This window comes from Nycticebus coucang, chromosome 2 (assembly GCF_027406575.1).
Source record: "Nycticebus coucang isolate mNycCou1 chromosome 2, mNycCou1.pri, whole genome shotgun sequence".
Lineage (NCBI taxonomy): Eukaryota > Metazoa > Chordata > Mammalia > Primates > Lorisidae > Nycticebus > Nycticebus coucang.
In genome coordinates this window covers 179,193,057-179,209,834 of record NC_069781.1, presented here as the reverse complement: position 1 = coordinate 179,209,834, position 16,778 = coordinate 179,193,057, and the positions used below count along the sequence as shown (strand labels likewise).

At 46.0% G+C, this 16,778-nt stretch overlaps 1 protein-coding gene across 5 annotated transcripts in view; it reads right to left on the bottom strand.

Annotated features, from left to right (window-relative positions):
- Positions 1-16,778, bottom strand: part of CDH13 (cadherin 13) — a 1,454,811-nt gene that overhangs the window by 997,327 nt on the left and 440,706 nt on the right. For 2 of the 5 annotated variants that reach the window (XM_053609639.1, XM_053609645.1), the window contains exon 1: positions 13,921-14,259. The exons of the other annotated variants lie outside the window; for them this stretch is intronic. In XM_053609639.1, coding sequence (XP_053465614.1) covers positions 13,921-13,965 — 45 coding nt within the window. In that variant the 5' untranslated portion in view covers positions 13,966-14,259. Of the gene's footprint in view, positions 1-13,920; positions 14,260-16,778 lie in introns of those variants that run through there. 5 annotated transcript variants of the gene reach the window in all.

Below are 16,778 nucleotides of genomic sequence, written 5' to 3'. Positions count from 1 at the left end.
ATCAGTGTGGCCTCAAAGAGTATGATTCAGACCTCAAACTGCTGGGTCTAAATCGGGCACTGCCACTTGAGGCCCCAAATTTCTCAGTTTCTTACTACTTCAACTTTCTGCTCTCTGAACAGAGCCCTTTGAAGGAGCAACTGGGTTAATATCAGTGAGGGAGTGACGCTCACCCCTGGAAGGGTTGTGTGTGCTCAGGGGTGGGGCATGCAGGCGCCTTAGGGTTGAACTGCCCAAGGTTTGCTTGTTTTTCTATTCAGTAATAGGCTCCTTAAGAATATTTAACATACTGGGACATCCACCCTATTAAAACATACAATTCTGGGGTTTTTAGTATAGTCACAGAATTGTGTAATCACCACCACTATCTAGCTGCTGAACATTTTCATCATCCCCAAAGAAATATCATAGCCATTAGCAGTCACTCCCCATTCCTCTTCCCCTCAACCCTAGACATCTGCTAATCTGCTCTCTGTCTCCACAGATTTGCCTGTTCTGGACACTTCATTGCACAGACTCATATGACATGTGGCCTCCTGTGTCTAGAAGGAGGCAGGCACAGCTCTATGGCTCTGAAACTCAGCCCCAGTGCTCAAAAGCTTTATTTAGTTCTTTTATTTAGTTCTCCTGGAGTTTCCCCATCTGTGAAATGGGATTAAAACCATAGTAAATACCCATTATGAGGATTTAATGTACGAATGAATACATCTGATGTATTCACACCAGCCCTAGCTCATAGCACTGCGTAGATGTCAGCTTCTGTGTACAGTTCCCCTGCCTCAAATCACCTGAATACTAGTGAGAATCCAAAGATGAATAGCAGGCAATAGAGTAGAGGCAACGTCTCTTGCCCTGCCTAGTACACAGCCGGGTGGGGATTATAAGGTTAGGAATCTGGCTTAAATGAATACAGTAAAGTCATCTCATACGCACATGTAACTAATAGAAAGCTAGCTCTTCCACCAAAAAGAGAAAGAAAAAGAACAATATAAATACTGCAATTAAATGCTATAAAATTATATCTTGCATATATTCTTTATTATGTGCTGTACATCACTGCATATATGATACATCATTCCACAGTGACTACAGTACAGGGTTGCATACACAAAGCCATGCACACTGCACTTTAATGGGCAGCATAAAAGATTTCAAGGTTAATGATAACTCTGTGTTTGCCTTAAACTCTGACTTTATAAGCTAACCTCTGAGTATAATGTAATTCCATTGTGTGTCGACAACAATAACAATTCAACATTATTCCAGACAAATTAAATCAGCCAACAAGCGGTCTACTGAGCTAACTTGGTCAACACCCATTTGCCAAGCATCATTTCTGCCCTCCACAAACTCAGTCTCATTTTGAAAATAAACAAAATGAGGGGTAATCGTAAGAAGTAGGTGAGCGGCATAACTGGGTTCAGGGTACAGATGGAAATCATCTCTCATCCCAAAGCCAGTAAGACAGAGACAAGAGCTATGTTCTCTCCCTGACCCTGTCCATCTCCTCACCTGCACTTTCACTCTTCCTAGCACTCATCACCACCTGGCAGACATGGCAGACCTGTTGTTTTTCACTGTCTCTCCCCCATTCCATGTGTGAACTCACCAGGGCAGGGCCTTCATCTGTGTGGTTCACTTCTGTATTCCCAGTGGCTAGGACAGTGGAGTGCTCAGGGGGTTCCAATTGAATGGTGTGTGCTGATATATGACCACATGAGGGAAAGAGGGCGACCTTTTAGACAACCTCCACTTCTCTCCCATCTTCTGACCCTAAAATACCTGTAATCCGTTCCTTTGACCTCAACTGGTTTATTCATTAATTGTTCCAAAGTAGGAGGAATATATTCCAAGTCAAAAGTGAGGTCCTCAGGTAGCATTCCAGGGCTTTGGCATACTGGTACCATCTAGTGGGAAAGAGGGTACCTGCAGGAGGGGGCATAACCGAATTCAGGTTTTAACAACCACCACCACCATTACTCTATCACGAGCTGTATGGGGGAAGTTCCCAGTAACATGTAATGGTGGCCACGGGAGTCTCATGATCTCATGTCCTACCCAGGGCATATTCCGCCAGTCCAAGCACCTGCCATGCCTTGCCATTTTCCTATGCAGGACTCTGCCATGGTGGTTCCTCTAGACCAGCAAGACTTACCACAGGGGAGGAGTTAAGGTGGCAGAGGTCACACTGACCAGCAGAAGATGAGCATCACTGAATATACCTCCCACCACCTGTCCCACAGAGGGACTGTTCTTCCATGGAGTCCCAGTTGAGGCAATGAGGCCCAGTTTCCCATGACAGTGACCAGCTCAATGACACAGTTTCTATTGGCTTATTGGCATTCCTTCTTTCTCATCTTGCTGTCTCCACTCCCTCACTTCTAGGCCCTGAGATCGCTCAGAAGTTAATCCCCTGCACCCAAGCCTGGTTTGAATCATTGGTTGCCATGTTTTTTTAATTCCCAATCATAAAATCTCAGCAAAAACAAAAAATGGAGAATGGACAAAATTTGACCAACAACTCTATATCAGCAAGGACAAAAATATCCTTTATTTATTACCAACTTCACAAACCATAGGACATTTCATTCTGAAAATGCGTCAAGGCCTTGGCATCAGAACAAAGAACTGTCCAGCCCAAGAGAAGATTGTGGACAAGCTCAGAGTGACACTGTCTGTCCTATTTGAATAATTTGCAGCACTATCACTATGAGAAACTTTCATACTTATTCTTCTTGTTTGCTGTCTTTTTCCCCTAACAGAAGACAGACTCCGTGAAGATGGGCGACCTTACCTTTCTTAATTCCAGCCCCATACCCTGGTGCTGAGCGTGTTATTTGAAAGTCAGCACTTTCACAATAAATTTTCATTAAATGAACAAGTTATCCAAATATAAAATGTACAGATGGGGTACACAGATACAAAAGTTCTCAAAGAGAAAAGGAAGGCCACTGTGTGACTTGATGAGGGACAAGGCAAAGGAGGAGAGTCCACCCAATGGACAGACACAGCAGGTGCTCTCTGTCTCTGGCCAGTATGTACAGGGCTCATAGCATGCACTCAGCACGTGTTTGTTGAATCAACGACTATTCTGATTAAAGGCACTTAAATTAAATTAAAAGGGAAAAAAATGTTCTGGTAAAACAAAAATAAATTTTGAGTTAGATTGTGTCCAATTGTAACACACTATAGATCCATGTGTCTGTATAGCTCCAGGCTGTATATTTCTCATTTTCTTTTGCAATGGGAAAAAACATTACAGACAGTAGCATACAGGAGGACTGGACTAGACAATGGACTTTCTTGGTAGAGAATTTGCCTGCATGACTGGAGCCACAGATGAGCCACACCCATGCTGGGTCCTGGCTCCTTGCCGCCAGTCTTACTGGCATGGCCATTCTTGCTGGGGGAAGCACACAGTGTGGGCGAGTTGTTTGGCCCTGGTCAAAAGCAAGGACTCAGAGACAAAGAACACAGATAAATACCCTGGGCTAATCCAGTTTTGAAGACTGCATCCAGTAACCCAGACAGGAGGTACAGGGCCCAGACACACTTTCAGAGAGCAGGGACTCAAAAATGGGCCCATCCCAGGCAGCCATTTCGACTTCAGGAGATTCAGAGAACAAAATAGACAAGGTGGGGATAGGAGAGCCCAGGGAGCAAAGTGTAACAGAGAGGAAAACGCTGGGACAGGAATCAAGAACGCACAAGTTCAAACCCTGCTCAAGTTGTATAATGGCCACGTGGCCTTGGGCAAATGACCCAGCCACCAGGAATTTCTTTTAATCATATATGAAATTGAGAATAGAAGTTGCCTGTAAGGGCTGCAGCAAGGATTTGAGATAATGTATATAACTGGCATAAGCAGCTATACTAAATTGTAGTTATTTTAGATAATTTTAAATAACAACAAGTGCTCATGGCACTGGCATGCACATACACGTGTGCACGTGCACACACACACAGGCTGCCCGAATAAAGCCTCCTGGGAACAGCTTCTGGGCAGATACATCTAGAAGATCAGATCCCACCAGAGCAAATGATTGAGGCATGAAATCTCCAGGGGAACAATCCTTGGGGACCTCCCAGTATGGGAACTGGCAAATCCTTCCCCAGGGAGCAAACTTTTTAATATTCATGCATATAAATTATACAGTCACTTTCCCCTCAATTTAGTCACATCCTGAAGGCCAAAGTCCCATGGTACTTCCAAACCATAAACTTCCTTGGAGCACAGAGGATGAAAGTTAATACAATCAACAGGCCTTGAGCAGATGCCAGTCACGGGGTGACATCACTAGCGTGCACTCAGGTAATCCTCATAGCAACCCTGCAGGGCTGGTGTAGGTGTTCCCTTCCTCTCCTTATTTGCTTTAACACAGGGGAAAACAGAAAAGGAAGGGAATAAAGTAACTTACCTGAGGGAACACAATGTGTAAGTGGCTGCGCCAGGACTCAGACTCACTTCTCAAGGGCTCGCAAGTCTCTCTAACTCCCCTAGCAGTTCAGGACACAAGCTTCTCTGGGCCCCTGCAGCCCATGGGCCCTAATTCTGCTCTAGCATATTCTCTATTGAGGGCCAGGACTGCTGCATTCGTCTCTGGATTCACAGATGTACAGCAGTATTGGCACTTGGTAAGCATTAAAATGTACAAGAAGAAAAGAAGAAACACAGAAGAAAGAGAGGGGCAAAGAAGAGAGACGGAAGGAAGGGACGGAACAGCCTCTGCCTATCATCCTTCCATCTAGTTTAGTTCCTTTTTTTTCCTCTTAGAACAAGAGAATTTTGATTCCCATGCCAAATTTATCATTATTTCAGCTATTTATTTACTTGTTTGTCATCAGCTGCCCTCACTCGAGTGTAAGCTCCATGAAGGCAGGAGCTATATCCATCTCATTCATCTCTGAATTCCTTAAATGCCTCAATAAATTCTTGGTGCATGAGTGAAGGAATCAGCCAGGCAGCTTTGTCCCCACACTGATGCCAGCTCAGCTCAAACACCAGCTAAGAACCAGCTTACTGCTTGTTATTCTGTGATCCTGGGCCAGGTCCTAAAACTCTCCACTTTCTCCATCTGTTCAAAGGGGATGGTGACTGTAAGGATCTCACCCTCTGAGGCTGAAGTGCCTGGTTGGGTGTCTGGCACACAGCACGCACTAAATACCACTTATCTTTCTGAGAGAAGCATGGAGAAAAGGGACAGACAGCAGGAAAGTAGGATAGATAAGTTCAGAATCAATCTGCCATAGAGCACAATAACGCTTTTAAACTGCTAGAGCCCAGACTTGCAATGAGCTCAAACTCCGCACAGTGACTGAATCAAACTCACCAAGTATTTGTGTAGAGACCAGTTAGATACCAACAGAATCCTGGCTGAAGGAGGAGCTGTGAGGACCTGCTTCCTTATAGGTAATAATGATCTTGATAATCTGTGTACATCTTTGCAGCAAATTAGACTTCCCTGCATTATAATACCCTTTGTCTATTTGAACTTCATGAACATTTGGTCGATTTGACAGATGAAAACAGGGCAGCTGCTCTGCGAAAGGTCACAGCATGAGAGAAAGAGACAGCTGGAAATAGGATCCAGGTCGGGGGTACTCTGGGGCCAGTGATGATCAGCCTGCAAAAACCCCTTGTTAAATTCTTACAAAAGTCTAAGGTTGGACGACTGAAATTACCCCAAGTGGGAGCATTTACACTGCAGAAATTGGCAAATGCTATAAAGTATATGGTTGTGTCTTGGTTTAGGTTTTGTTTTGTTTTCTGGTTTGGGGGTTTAGTGAGAGCCAGTTGTTAAACATTTACCAACACACCACTGCCTGGCACCCAGTTTCTCCTTCTGCCGTGCCTGGAAGTATAAGAGTCACTAAGGCCGTGCCCAAGAGGCTGAGGCGAAGGCTCCTTAGCATTCGCAAAGTGAGTGTGGAAAGTACTAGATCGTTATCTGCTTCATGTAAGAAATATTTGTAGCTCTGTTGATTGAATGTTCAAGAAATGATTAAAGGGCTTGGCAATGTTTCTTTCAGATTATCTTTTGCATGAAAAGTCTCAGAGTTTGGTTAATTATAGAGTCTGTGCTTTGCAGACGGCACGCATCCTGAACCCCTCCCCATCCCTTGTCCTGTCATCTCCAAATCCGGCCACTGCAAAGCCCTGTCAAGTTCTCTGCCTGTCTTTTGTATTATCTGAGTAGGACGTGTCTAACTTCTCTCACCACACTGACTCTGCACCCTCACTCCTGAGCCTCGGGTCTAGGCTGGCTTCTCACTTCTGTTCATACCCACCTTCAACCCATTTGCTACACTGCAGTCAGGACACCTTTTCAAAACGGAATTCTGGGTCACTCTACAATGTCCCCTTGTTACCTCCCATGGCTGCTCATGGCTCTGAGACCAACACCAAAATCCTTGCTGTGAGTGACAAGGCCCCATGGACTCTGGTACCTCATTTCCGCACCTCAGAACACTGGCTGGGCTATGTTTTGTGCCCCCCTGCAGAGGCTCCACCCAGCCTGTGCCTTCCACCTGGAATGCCTTTCCCCACACACACCCTCCAGTGTGGCTTTGTCAATAAGCCCTACTACTTCTCCAGGTTAGAGTTCAAGTATCATGTTGTCAGAGAAGCCTCCCAGCTCCTTCATCTAGACCTGATGCCTTTCTTATATTCATTCATTCGCTCATTTTTCGTTCATTCATGTTTGCTGAGTACCTACCACATGCCAGGCTCTGTTCTAGGCTCTGAGGATACAGGGTGAAGAATCACACCACCATATACGTCATAATGGAAGTTATATTTTACTGGGGGAAAAGGTAAAGGACAGACAATCAAACTGCTGGGAATGGCTTGACCTCACATGACTGTTTCCTTCCTTCATAGTGGCTATCTCCATTTTAAATTACTAGTAAATTGAGATTGATGAGCCCAAAAGAGCAGAGAGTGAGTCTGCCACATTAGCAGCTGTATCCTGAACATAGAGACGGTCAGTGCCTGGAACATAGTGGGACCCCTGCAGACATCACAGATGTGTACTAAAGCTGTTTCAGGCCCAGATGAATCTCCCTGAGGTCAAGCTGCTCCAGGGCTTGGGCCCTGCAAGGGACTATCCCTAATGGTCAAACCCTCATGCCCTCTCCCCTTTACAAAATCTCCTTGTAGACTCTGCCTGTAATTTTGAGTTAGATCAGAAGTCAGTAAACTTTTTCTGTAACAGGCCAGATAGTAAATATTTTTACCTCTGGGGGCCAGACAGTCTCAACTCTGTCGTTATAACATAAAACAGGCATAAACAATTATATAAATGAATAGGTGTGGCAACGATCCAATACAACTATTTATAAAATCAGGCTGCAAGTAGGAATTGGCCGCAGGCCATAATTTGCAATCCTTGAGTTAGATGATCCCAGATGCCCAACAGCTTACAGCAGTGAAGGGGCAGCCAGCCTGGCCTGAGTCAGCAATTGGTTCCACTGGCAGGGCCCAGCAGCTTTCCACATCCCTTACAATCAACCCCCAAGGAGATTATCACACAAGCCCAAGCCCTCCTTCCTATAGCACACAGCTGGGAAGAGTGGTTCCGTGACACATCCAGAGAAAGAGAAGTTGAACTGAAGGCCCCACACGGCAAGCATGGAGGCTGCCACATTCCTTCACTGGGTCCTGGGGCTCCTGCAGAGCCTGAGCTCACTTCCGGCCATGTAGGCATGTGGCAGGGCTGCTCTCAGCTAAGCAGCTGCTGCCCTCCACCCCGACCTGGCCCACGCACAGCCGAGAGACACAGGGTCTTTGTGCCCCTGCAGCGGGTTGGGTGACATGCATTGGTGTCTTTGAAATGAGACTCGACACAAAAACGTGCCTATCGCTAATGTTAATTTTCAAGAATTTGACTTCTGTTGCCAACGAGCAGAGGAAAAACAATCATGTTTTTTATATTGGTATGTGCTTATATTTATCCTGATCCTTGAGGTCTGTGGCTATGGAAAATAAGAATCTCCTGAGGCTTACATGCTGGCTTGGGAAAGAGCACACATTAGTCTAGTACTTACAGAGCCAGAGAGCATTAATTGTATTAATTAATTAATGTATTGCAGTAACAGTGTGAAAAACAGATACAAAAAAAATCACACGGGCTACTGGATAGCGCTAGGTGTGACAGCCTTCTATGTAGAAGAGTACTCTAGGTGACATAGCTGTGGCTGTAACCTTATCTTGAAGTTACAAAAGCTCCCAAAGCCCCTTGTGAATCTAATCTAGTAAGTTACTGTGATGTTCCAGTTATGTCTTGGAACAATGATGTCCCAGGTGTTCCCGTACTCCAAAGGCAGCCATACTCTTTGTATAATACTACACACAAAGCATGCAGGCCTACATGTTATCCCAGTGGTCACAGGGCTGATTCCTGATGATATTTTAGCTGTACCAATGCACTGGTTTACCAGGGCTCACACTGATCCAGAGCTGTGGTGTGTCACTTCCCTGGATGTGACTATTTATTACACCTGAAGCAATGATCTGGGTGCTATGTTGCTCTGGGGACCCATAGGCCCCTATAGCACTGATATAAAGTTCTCAAAGAGGGGAGGCAGTTTCCTGGTTCATGCTATTCCAAAGCACACACACATCAATGTAGTTCAGCCACAGGAACCAAAAGACTAAAAAGACACCAGTCCTGTCCTTTTCAAATAGTCCATCACTAAGAAATTAATTGTACTAATTTCATTAAGCCTTGAAATCTTTGAAAGCAGAGGTCCCAAACTTACCCCGCTTATGGGGCAAGGGGATAAAATAAGTGAGTACAGTGGGCTGGCAGTGGGGAGTGGTGGAGATTGTGGCAAACTATAGAGGCATATCCTGCCTAATTGGGGCCGAGTACAGCTATGTGAGAAAGTGGATCTAGGACCATCTGGTTGTCTAATTTTTTAAGAAATTTAAAAAACATGGATTGCTTTCATTAAAAAAAAATCTGTTAATACATAATTTCCCACTTTTCAAAACATTTGATCCAAACAAAGTACATGCATGGCTACATTTGGCCCATGGTTGTTATTTTGTAACCTCTGCCCAGAGCTAGAGTTGCAGGGTTGGGCTAGAAGGGTTTCAGTGCCACCAATCAGATGTCTCAAGGCTCAGTCCGCTAAGCCTAAGGGTGAACATTCACCTCCACGGACCCCGACTCAGTGGCACTTCAAGTTTGAAATGTTATTTCTTCTCCTCTCTAGCCTTCCTTTAGCCACCTCTCTCAGCAGAGAAAGATGATTTTCACCTCAACTCTAGAAGAAGGCCACCACTGAGTGCCTACCAAAAGTGCAAGGCTATAGTCCAGATGGTCACTATTTATACAAGCTGCCTGGGCAGGGTCCCCAGGTGGCGGCAGAAGACATAGGCCATAGGGAACTGTACTGGCAGTGACCTTCAGGAGGGTCAGATTCTCACAAGCATATTGTCACCTTGCGATAGCTAAATGGAAAAAATGCCGAAACCACTGGCCACTTGATTTGACTCTGCCCAAATGACTGTTGTACTTGTGCGACAGACGGATATTTCCCTCTCCTTTTCAACTCATGTTGGAGTGAGTGGATCTGGCTCACATTGATCCTTCTGGGTAGTTACCTCGTGGGGAAGATTATCTCTTTTCACAGGCAAAACTATTCCTGCCTTTTGGCTGCCTAAAGAATAAAACCAAGTCCAACCAAAGTCAAGTGCCAGGAAATTTCAGAACTTCCTCATGTTCTATACGTACTGTCTACAAAGGTCTTTGAAATTTTCCCTGCTCTAATACTCAGAGAGGATACAGAGTTAAAAAATAAAATAGAACAGAACCAACTACAATAAAGGAAAAAAAAGAAAGAAGGAAAGACCCTCAGTGAAAAATGGCAGCACTTTTCATTTTGAGGAGCTTGTAGCAAATAATTTAGAATAAGGAGAATAGTTTTGTTTTGATGGAGCTGCTATACTGAAGTTCTTTAAAATAGGAGCTGTAGACTCAGAATTTTGTAATGCTGTGGATGGAGCCCTCTTCTGGAGAAATTTTTCAACATGTATTAAAATCAAAACACACAGACACACACACACATGAAATATCAGTGTCTATTTAGATGATATGACTGTCAATCAGGTGAATTCAATCCAGAGTTTGTTCTTTTTTTTAATCTTCCTCTACACTGAAATTACCTGGACTCCCCAAGCAATGGTATTTTTGGAAGGAAGGAAAAGAGGATATTCTCAACAACCTAGCTATACTTTAACCTAAACAGTGAATTTCAGATTGAGGTTCAATTTACCTATCCAAATGCTGGCACTTTTAGATAATACAGTTATTAGTTTGTTGGGCAATTTCACTGTAACATATAAAGGATACTTCTGGAAGGAAATAGATTTTAGTTAATGGAAAACCCAAAGGCTAAAGATAGAAAAGGGGAGAAGGGAAGGAGGCAGAGTGGGAGAGATCAGCTAAGATGACTCTTGAAGCTTTTTTTTTTTTTTTGTAGAAACAGAGTCTCACTTTATAGCCCTCGGTAGAGTGCCATGGCATCACATAGCTCACAGCAACCTCCAACTCCCGGGCTTCAGCGATTCTCTTGCCTCAGCCTCCCGAGTAGCTGGGACCACAGGCGTCCGCCACAACGCCTGGCTATTTTTTGGTTGCAGTTCAGCTGGGGCCGGGTTTGAACCCACCACCCTTGGAATATGGGGCCGGCGCCTTACCGACTGAGCCACAGGCGCCGCCCTCTTGAAGCTTTTAATATCGGAATTAAACAAATTCCAGATCACATATTCAACTTTGTAGTTTGTTATTATTTTTGGGACTTGCTAAAAAAAAAAAAAACAACACCAAACCTGTTCAGACAGGTGAACTCTACCAATTTGATTCCTCTCATCCCTTAAATCTCTATTTTCCAAGTGCTGTTAGAATCTTACAGGCTGCCAAGTGTTGGCCCATGGTGGGAGGAGAGTGCATTCTGAAACTGTCTTTTCTCCTCATCAATAAGGTTCTAGAAATAAACACAGCTCTTAAAACATAACACAAAAACTTGTGGGAGCACTGGAAGACACTGATTCTCATTTAAAATCCTGAAAAATCAAGATTCTGACTCCAGGAGAGAATTCAAATCAAAATCTCAGAATTCCGTGGAACATTTTTTTGTCACTCCCAAGTGACTGCTCTCCAAAACTGAACCACTCCCTAAAATCCTAATTCTTGGGGGATTACTCGTTCATTGTTGAAAGTTTTGATTAGTCATAAGTGCTACCCCGATAGGTGGGGAATCATATTTACAGTGGAATTTCTAGCTCATGTTTTTCCTGATTTCTTTCACATTCATTATTTGTTGTAGCCAAATTCCAGAGGCCACTTCTGGGACAGACTTTCCCAAAACACCCTAGGGGAAAGGAGAGGTGCCTGTTCAACTTCGCCAGCTTCCAGCCATTGTTGCTTAGAATTCCTCATCTCCTACCAAAATTCTTAAAATGGAAACAGAGCCAGTGAGCTTACAGAGACTGATGGCTTCCAAAGCCAGACCCAGGGCATTATAACTGTGGTGGAAAAAACCACACAGGCTTGCCTGAGCACCACCAGGGCCTAGTGACTAATTTGCTTTATTACATTGTTTTTCCCCTTCTTCTGTTTTCTCTCTGCCTCAGGAAAGTTTTGTTTTTGCTTGTTGGCTCCTAAGCTCCACGACTTTTGCCACTTTCTTTCTATGGCTCACAGAGCCCTGCACTTGAACCTATTGCTGGTTAACTTGATTGCCTCGAAATGATTTCTCTGTGAGGTACTATTGCTACCAGGATATCAATTACTAGCCTAATGTGGACATTTGCTCCAATTATGCATAACAATTGGATAGAGAAATAAGGCTCTTAGGGCAAGCAATTCAATTCACGGTAAAACCTCTGCTCCCCCCTTCTAAGTAAATACAGTGAGTCTTCAGAACTAGCTGGGCCCTGTGTGAGGACACACACCAGTTGCTTTGCAAAAAGTACCACCAACAAAGCTCCACAGTGCATGAAGATCACCAGGCAACACCACGTGGTCTGTCTTGCTCTAAAGAAGATATAACTTTGGGCAAGCCCTGGAATCTAAACTGAGGCTGAAACATGTCAAGAGAGAAGGAGGCCTGTAGAAATCCCAGATAAACCAATGGGAAGGGAAATGCTGTACACAGGACAGTTCCCAGGGTGCACACCTTGTGTAAATGCATTCCCAAGGGCACCCTGTTGAATGCAGTCTTCCCCACCCAGCAGTCCTAGGAAGGTGGTAGATTATCTTGAAAGTTCAAAGAGGTTGAGCAATCTGCCAACAGTTGTGTAGGCAGAAAGAATCTGTCTGAGGCATGCTCTGAGCACCCCTGCTAAACTGCAATATACGTAGACGCATCCAGTCTTAGGGAGAGAGTCTAGGAAGTGTGGAAAACTGGTTCACAGCAGGCACAGAATTCACGGCAGAATTAAAGACAAAGTCCCATAGAAAAAGAGCTATAACTGAATAGTGCTGAACGGGCCGACAATCCAGGGAAGGAAGAACGCAGGGAATCTGTTTTAGCAGCCTGCACCTTAATCTATGCCTGGAACTGTCACCTATCCCCTTTTTTGAGTCATCCCCTGATCACTGCATTTCTGAGCTGCTGGCCCATTTCCAAATCTAACCACAACATTGATCCAGCATAGTTCTCCCCTAGAAGCCAGGCCCCACCTGGGACCTTAACAGCATTTCCCTGCTTTCACCCACAAGTACACACGTCTCTTCCCTGGCACCCAGGAGTCCTAGCCAGTAACTCAACACCCATTCCGAGTACCCCAAGCCTGGCCCTGCCCTGTCCTCCTCCACCCACTTGTAGCCTCCCAGCTCACTCCAAGTCCCAGAGGCTGCCAAGGAGGCCTTGGGTCTGACCCAGGGTGCTCTTAGAAACACAGGCCCCTGAGCAGGGCGAGGTGCTGCTCCCCTCAGCCGCCAGCACCTCAGGCCTGGCCTCAGAGCACTACTTTCCTGCACACAAACTTCCAAACACCTCCTAGATGCAGAGTTGATCGCTGGAGGACTGTGGCTCCTGCCCCTCCCTCTCCTGGTTGGCGGCCCTTTCCTGGCGGCACAGCACTCCTAGGGTTAACAGGCAGCTGCAGCCCGGGTGGGCAAGGCTTGAACTTTTCTCCGAGCTCCGCTCCCACCCGGGGAAGGCGGCTGAGGCGGCAGCCCAGGCTAGAGCTGGAGCTCCAGCTGGCTGGACAATGGGGGCGCCGCCGGGGCCTGGGGGCTGGGGCCTGCGCCCTGGCGGGGGATGAGCTCCAGCCCTTCTGGGCCCGGGGTTTGGGAAGGAAAGGACCCCGAAGCAGGCGCGGCCAGCGCCGGCGCCTTTGAGCGACAGCAGCAGCTGGCTGCGGCTCTCTGCTGGCCCGCGGCGCCTTCCAGCGCGCGATGGGCTGGGCACCCGGGCCCGGGAGCCCCGGGAAGTCAGCGATGCCAGCTCGGCCTCTCCAGCCAGGCAGCCCGCAATCCAGACCCAGCAGCGCTTCCCCAACTGAATGCTGGGCTGGGGGTGACCACGACTCGCTGGAGTCACCACAACTGAGTCTTTCTCTGATGCACCGAGCCTCCGGAGGAGGCGAACCAAAGTTACCCCACTTGATGTAGGCGAGAATGTCGCCCCAGCTCAGAAAAAGGGACTAGGGATCTCTCCCTTCCTTCCCCGAACATGTGTGTGTACACACACACACACACACACACACACACACACACGCAAGCCGGAGTGGGAAGTCGGGCCCCCTAGGATCTCTGTGCCGGTAATGACCTCTCTGCCAAGCCCCCGGTCTGTCTTTGCAGCTGCGCCCGCCCCGAGCCCCCGGAAAGCCCCTTCGCCCAGCCTGCGCCCGGCGACCGGAATGCAGAAACGGGGCGCGGAGCGCCGGCAGCCCCTCTTCCCTACCTGGGACAGGAGGACGCACAGGACGAGCGGAGTTCGCAGCTGCATTTTGCCCGACTAGAAGCGCCCGGCGGCGTTTTCATTCATGCACGCGGCTGCACTGAGCATATTTTCCGTGGGAGCCAGGCTTTGAGGAGAGGCTCTGCCTCGCCAGCCAGCCAACTTCCCAAATAGATCAGCAGCAGCATCACGAAAGCATTGGGTAGAGGCTGATGACCAGGACCAATGGCTTTACAAGACAGATTCCTTCATAAAGCTGCCTCGCTTTGCATGGCAGATACGGGGTGAGCACCTCATGAAGAGCGAGCCCCGAGGAGGTGGCTGCCCATTTGCTTCTTTGGACTATTGGGGCCCAGCCTCACAAATCACGCTGGGCAGTGCCAGCCGATTCCACTTTTCCAGAGAATGGAATTGCACCGTGGCGGCCACTTCCAGCCTAGTGCAAAAAGATTCTCTTTATAAAAATGTTAATAAGATCCACTTTATTTCCAATAAATCAAATAAAATGACCCCAGCAGTTTCAACCTTTTCTACGCCTGGAAAGACTTGGCAGGTTTTTTTGTGTGTGTTTGTTTTTTCTCTCCCCCCCCTCCCCCCACCCGCCCCAACCAGTGTTGTCCAAGTCATAATGGTGTTCGGTTTTTCTCTGCCATCTCACAAATCACAAAAAAGGACAGATCAATTCTAACTTCTAGGGGAAAAAAAATCTATCAAGGGGCAATAGATTTTATTAACTGCTCAGGTGAAAGTCTCACTGGCCACCCACTCAACCAATGTGCATTTGGCACCAAAGCTGAGGCCTTGATTTGAGGAAACCTTTTTCTCTATATAGATGTGACCTTTCAGAAGCTCTGATCTACTCTCAGGGACACAGAACATTGGAAGCCACTGCTCAAGGGATTTTATAAGTGGGCTGCTTTGGAAATGAGGGTAAGAGGGACATCTAGGCCTCCCTTCCCTAGTAGGAATCTAAGAATATGCAGTAAAGAACTTACTTGATCATTTTTACATAGCCATCTTCTAAAACGGATTTAAGAGATTTTATAATAAAGGACATTTGTATGATATGATTTATGTAACCAAGATGTTTAATAGAAAATCTGGGCAGAAGGAGAAGTTCAGAAAACTGAAATGCTAAGCTCAAACTCTAATATATTTGCTCTAATTAAGATGAGCTTCCTAATGGCCAAAGCAGTAACAGAAACATAAGTCAATAAGTTACATAGTTCTTATTACAGAGACATGTGTACAATGTTTCTGAACATTATTTCTGAACATTGTACATGTTTCCCCTGATGCAAAATACTGGAGAAAATGTACAATGTGGCATCTGAGACAGTAGGACCCTCAGCAACAGGCCATGCAGAGATGCAGTGCACTGGGCTGTATTCCCAGCATCTGGCACAAGGCCTAGAACATGGAGACATTGATTAGTGAGTGTTAAAGTGATAGATGGCTAGACTTATTCAAGATGTAGCAGACAATGAGGAGGAGCAAGGGTCTAGAGCCAGACTGTCTACGTTTAACCCCCAGCTCTGATGCTAGTAAGTTACTCAAACTCCCTGTGACTCCATTTGTCCCCTGGTAAAATGAAAATTCAAACGATACTGCATGTGGTGAAGATTAAGTGACAAAGTAACCACTCAATAAATTTAAATTGATACACATTTAAAGACTTCCTCATTGTCTGCTATTTGGTCCCAAGGTCACTTCAGGGGGTCCCAAGGTCACTGATAAAGATGCAATGTCACCTGATATTTGCCTGCTTTAGCCACTGCTGACCCAATAGGGGGCAATGCTGGAAAAATCACCCGCAGAAAATTGTGAAAGGTGAATTTTGCTGCTTTATCCAGTCTTTTCCTTACCTAGGTAGGGCCATCTGCCCTACCCCCAAGCTTCTGAGAAATGCAGTCTTTGACAGATGATGTCTTAGATGACGACAATTCGGGGCCCATGTGTACAGAACCTATACTCACATTGCCCACTGGTAAGAGTAAGGCAGGGTACTTTGGAGTCAAACAGGCTTCAAATCAAGTAGGCATCCTGAAATGTCTTAATTTTTCTCCATTCCATGGAAGGAGCCATCCTGTCAATCAGGGGCCAGCAGCACCAAGCCCATGGATTGACAGACACAAAGATAAGAAAAGAGAGCAGGGGATAGCTTGGGAGATGATAAACCATGATGAAGAGTACAGACAGCAGAAGATGAGGGTCTAGCCAGGTTTACACACGCAGCAGCTGTCAAGGGAAATATCCTCAGAGCAGGGAATGTCCAAGGCTTCACTCAAAGAACAATGTGGTATTATGGACTTTATAGCTCTGCTGGCCCTTCTGTGCTCTCCCCACTCTGCTGTCCTTAGTGCTACTCACCAATTATTTCTAGTTTTCCTACTTCTGGGCATATGGCAGGGTTGTACTTGCTGGTCCCCTTGTGGTTGTAAGGAGGACAGTGTGACCAGATCTACCCAATGAGCTACGAGCAGAAGTGACATGTGTCACTCCAAGGCTGGAATATTTAATGGCCAGAGTCAGACAGGGTGGTTTCTCTAGCTGTGTCTTTTATTCTCAATGGGCCAGTTGTTGGATATTCCCCTCAAATGGGGAATAATTTGGGGTGAGGCAGCTTGGTTTGTTCACAATTCTCTGGTCTCACCTCAAATTCATCCTCTGTGTATGAAAACAGAGCAGCAGAAATATAACAAGCCGTGGTTGTGATTCCCTCTGACAAGGGATGTGATGAACTGACATTGTTTTCCCCTCTACCCCGTACTCCCCTCCGCTTTCAGAGAACATGATGACACCAAAGGATAGGAGATCAGTTTTGCCCAACAAATATAAGAGGAAAAAAAATATTTCATTTC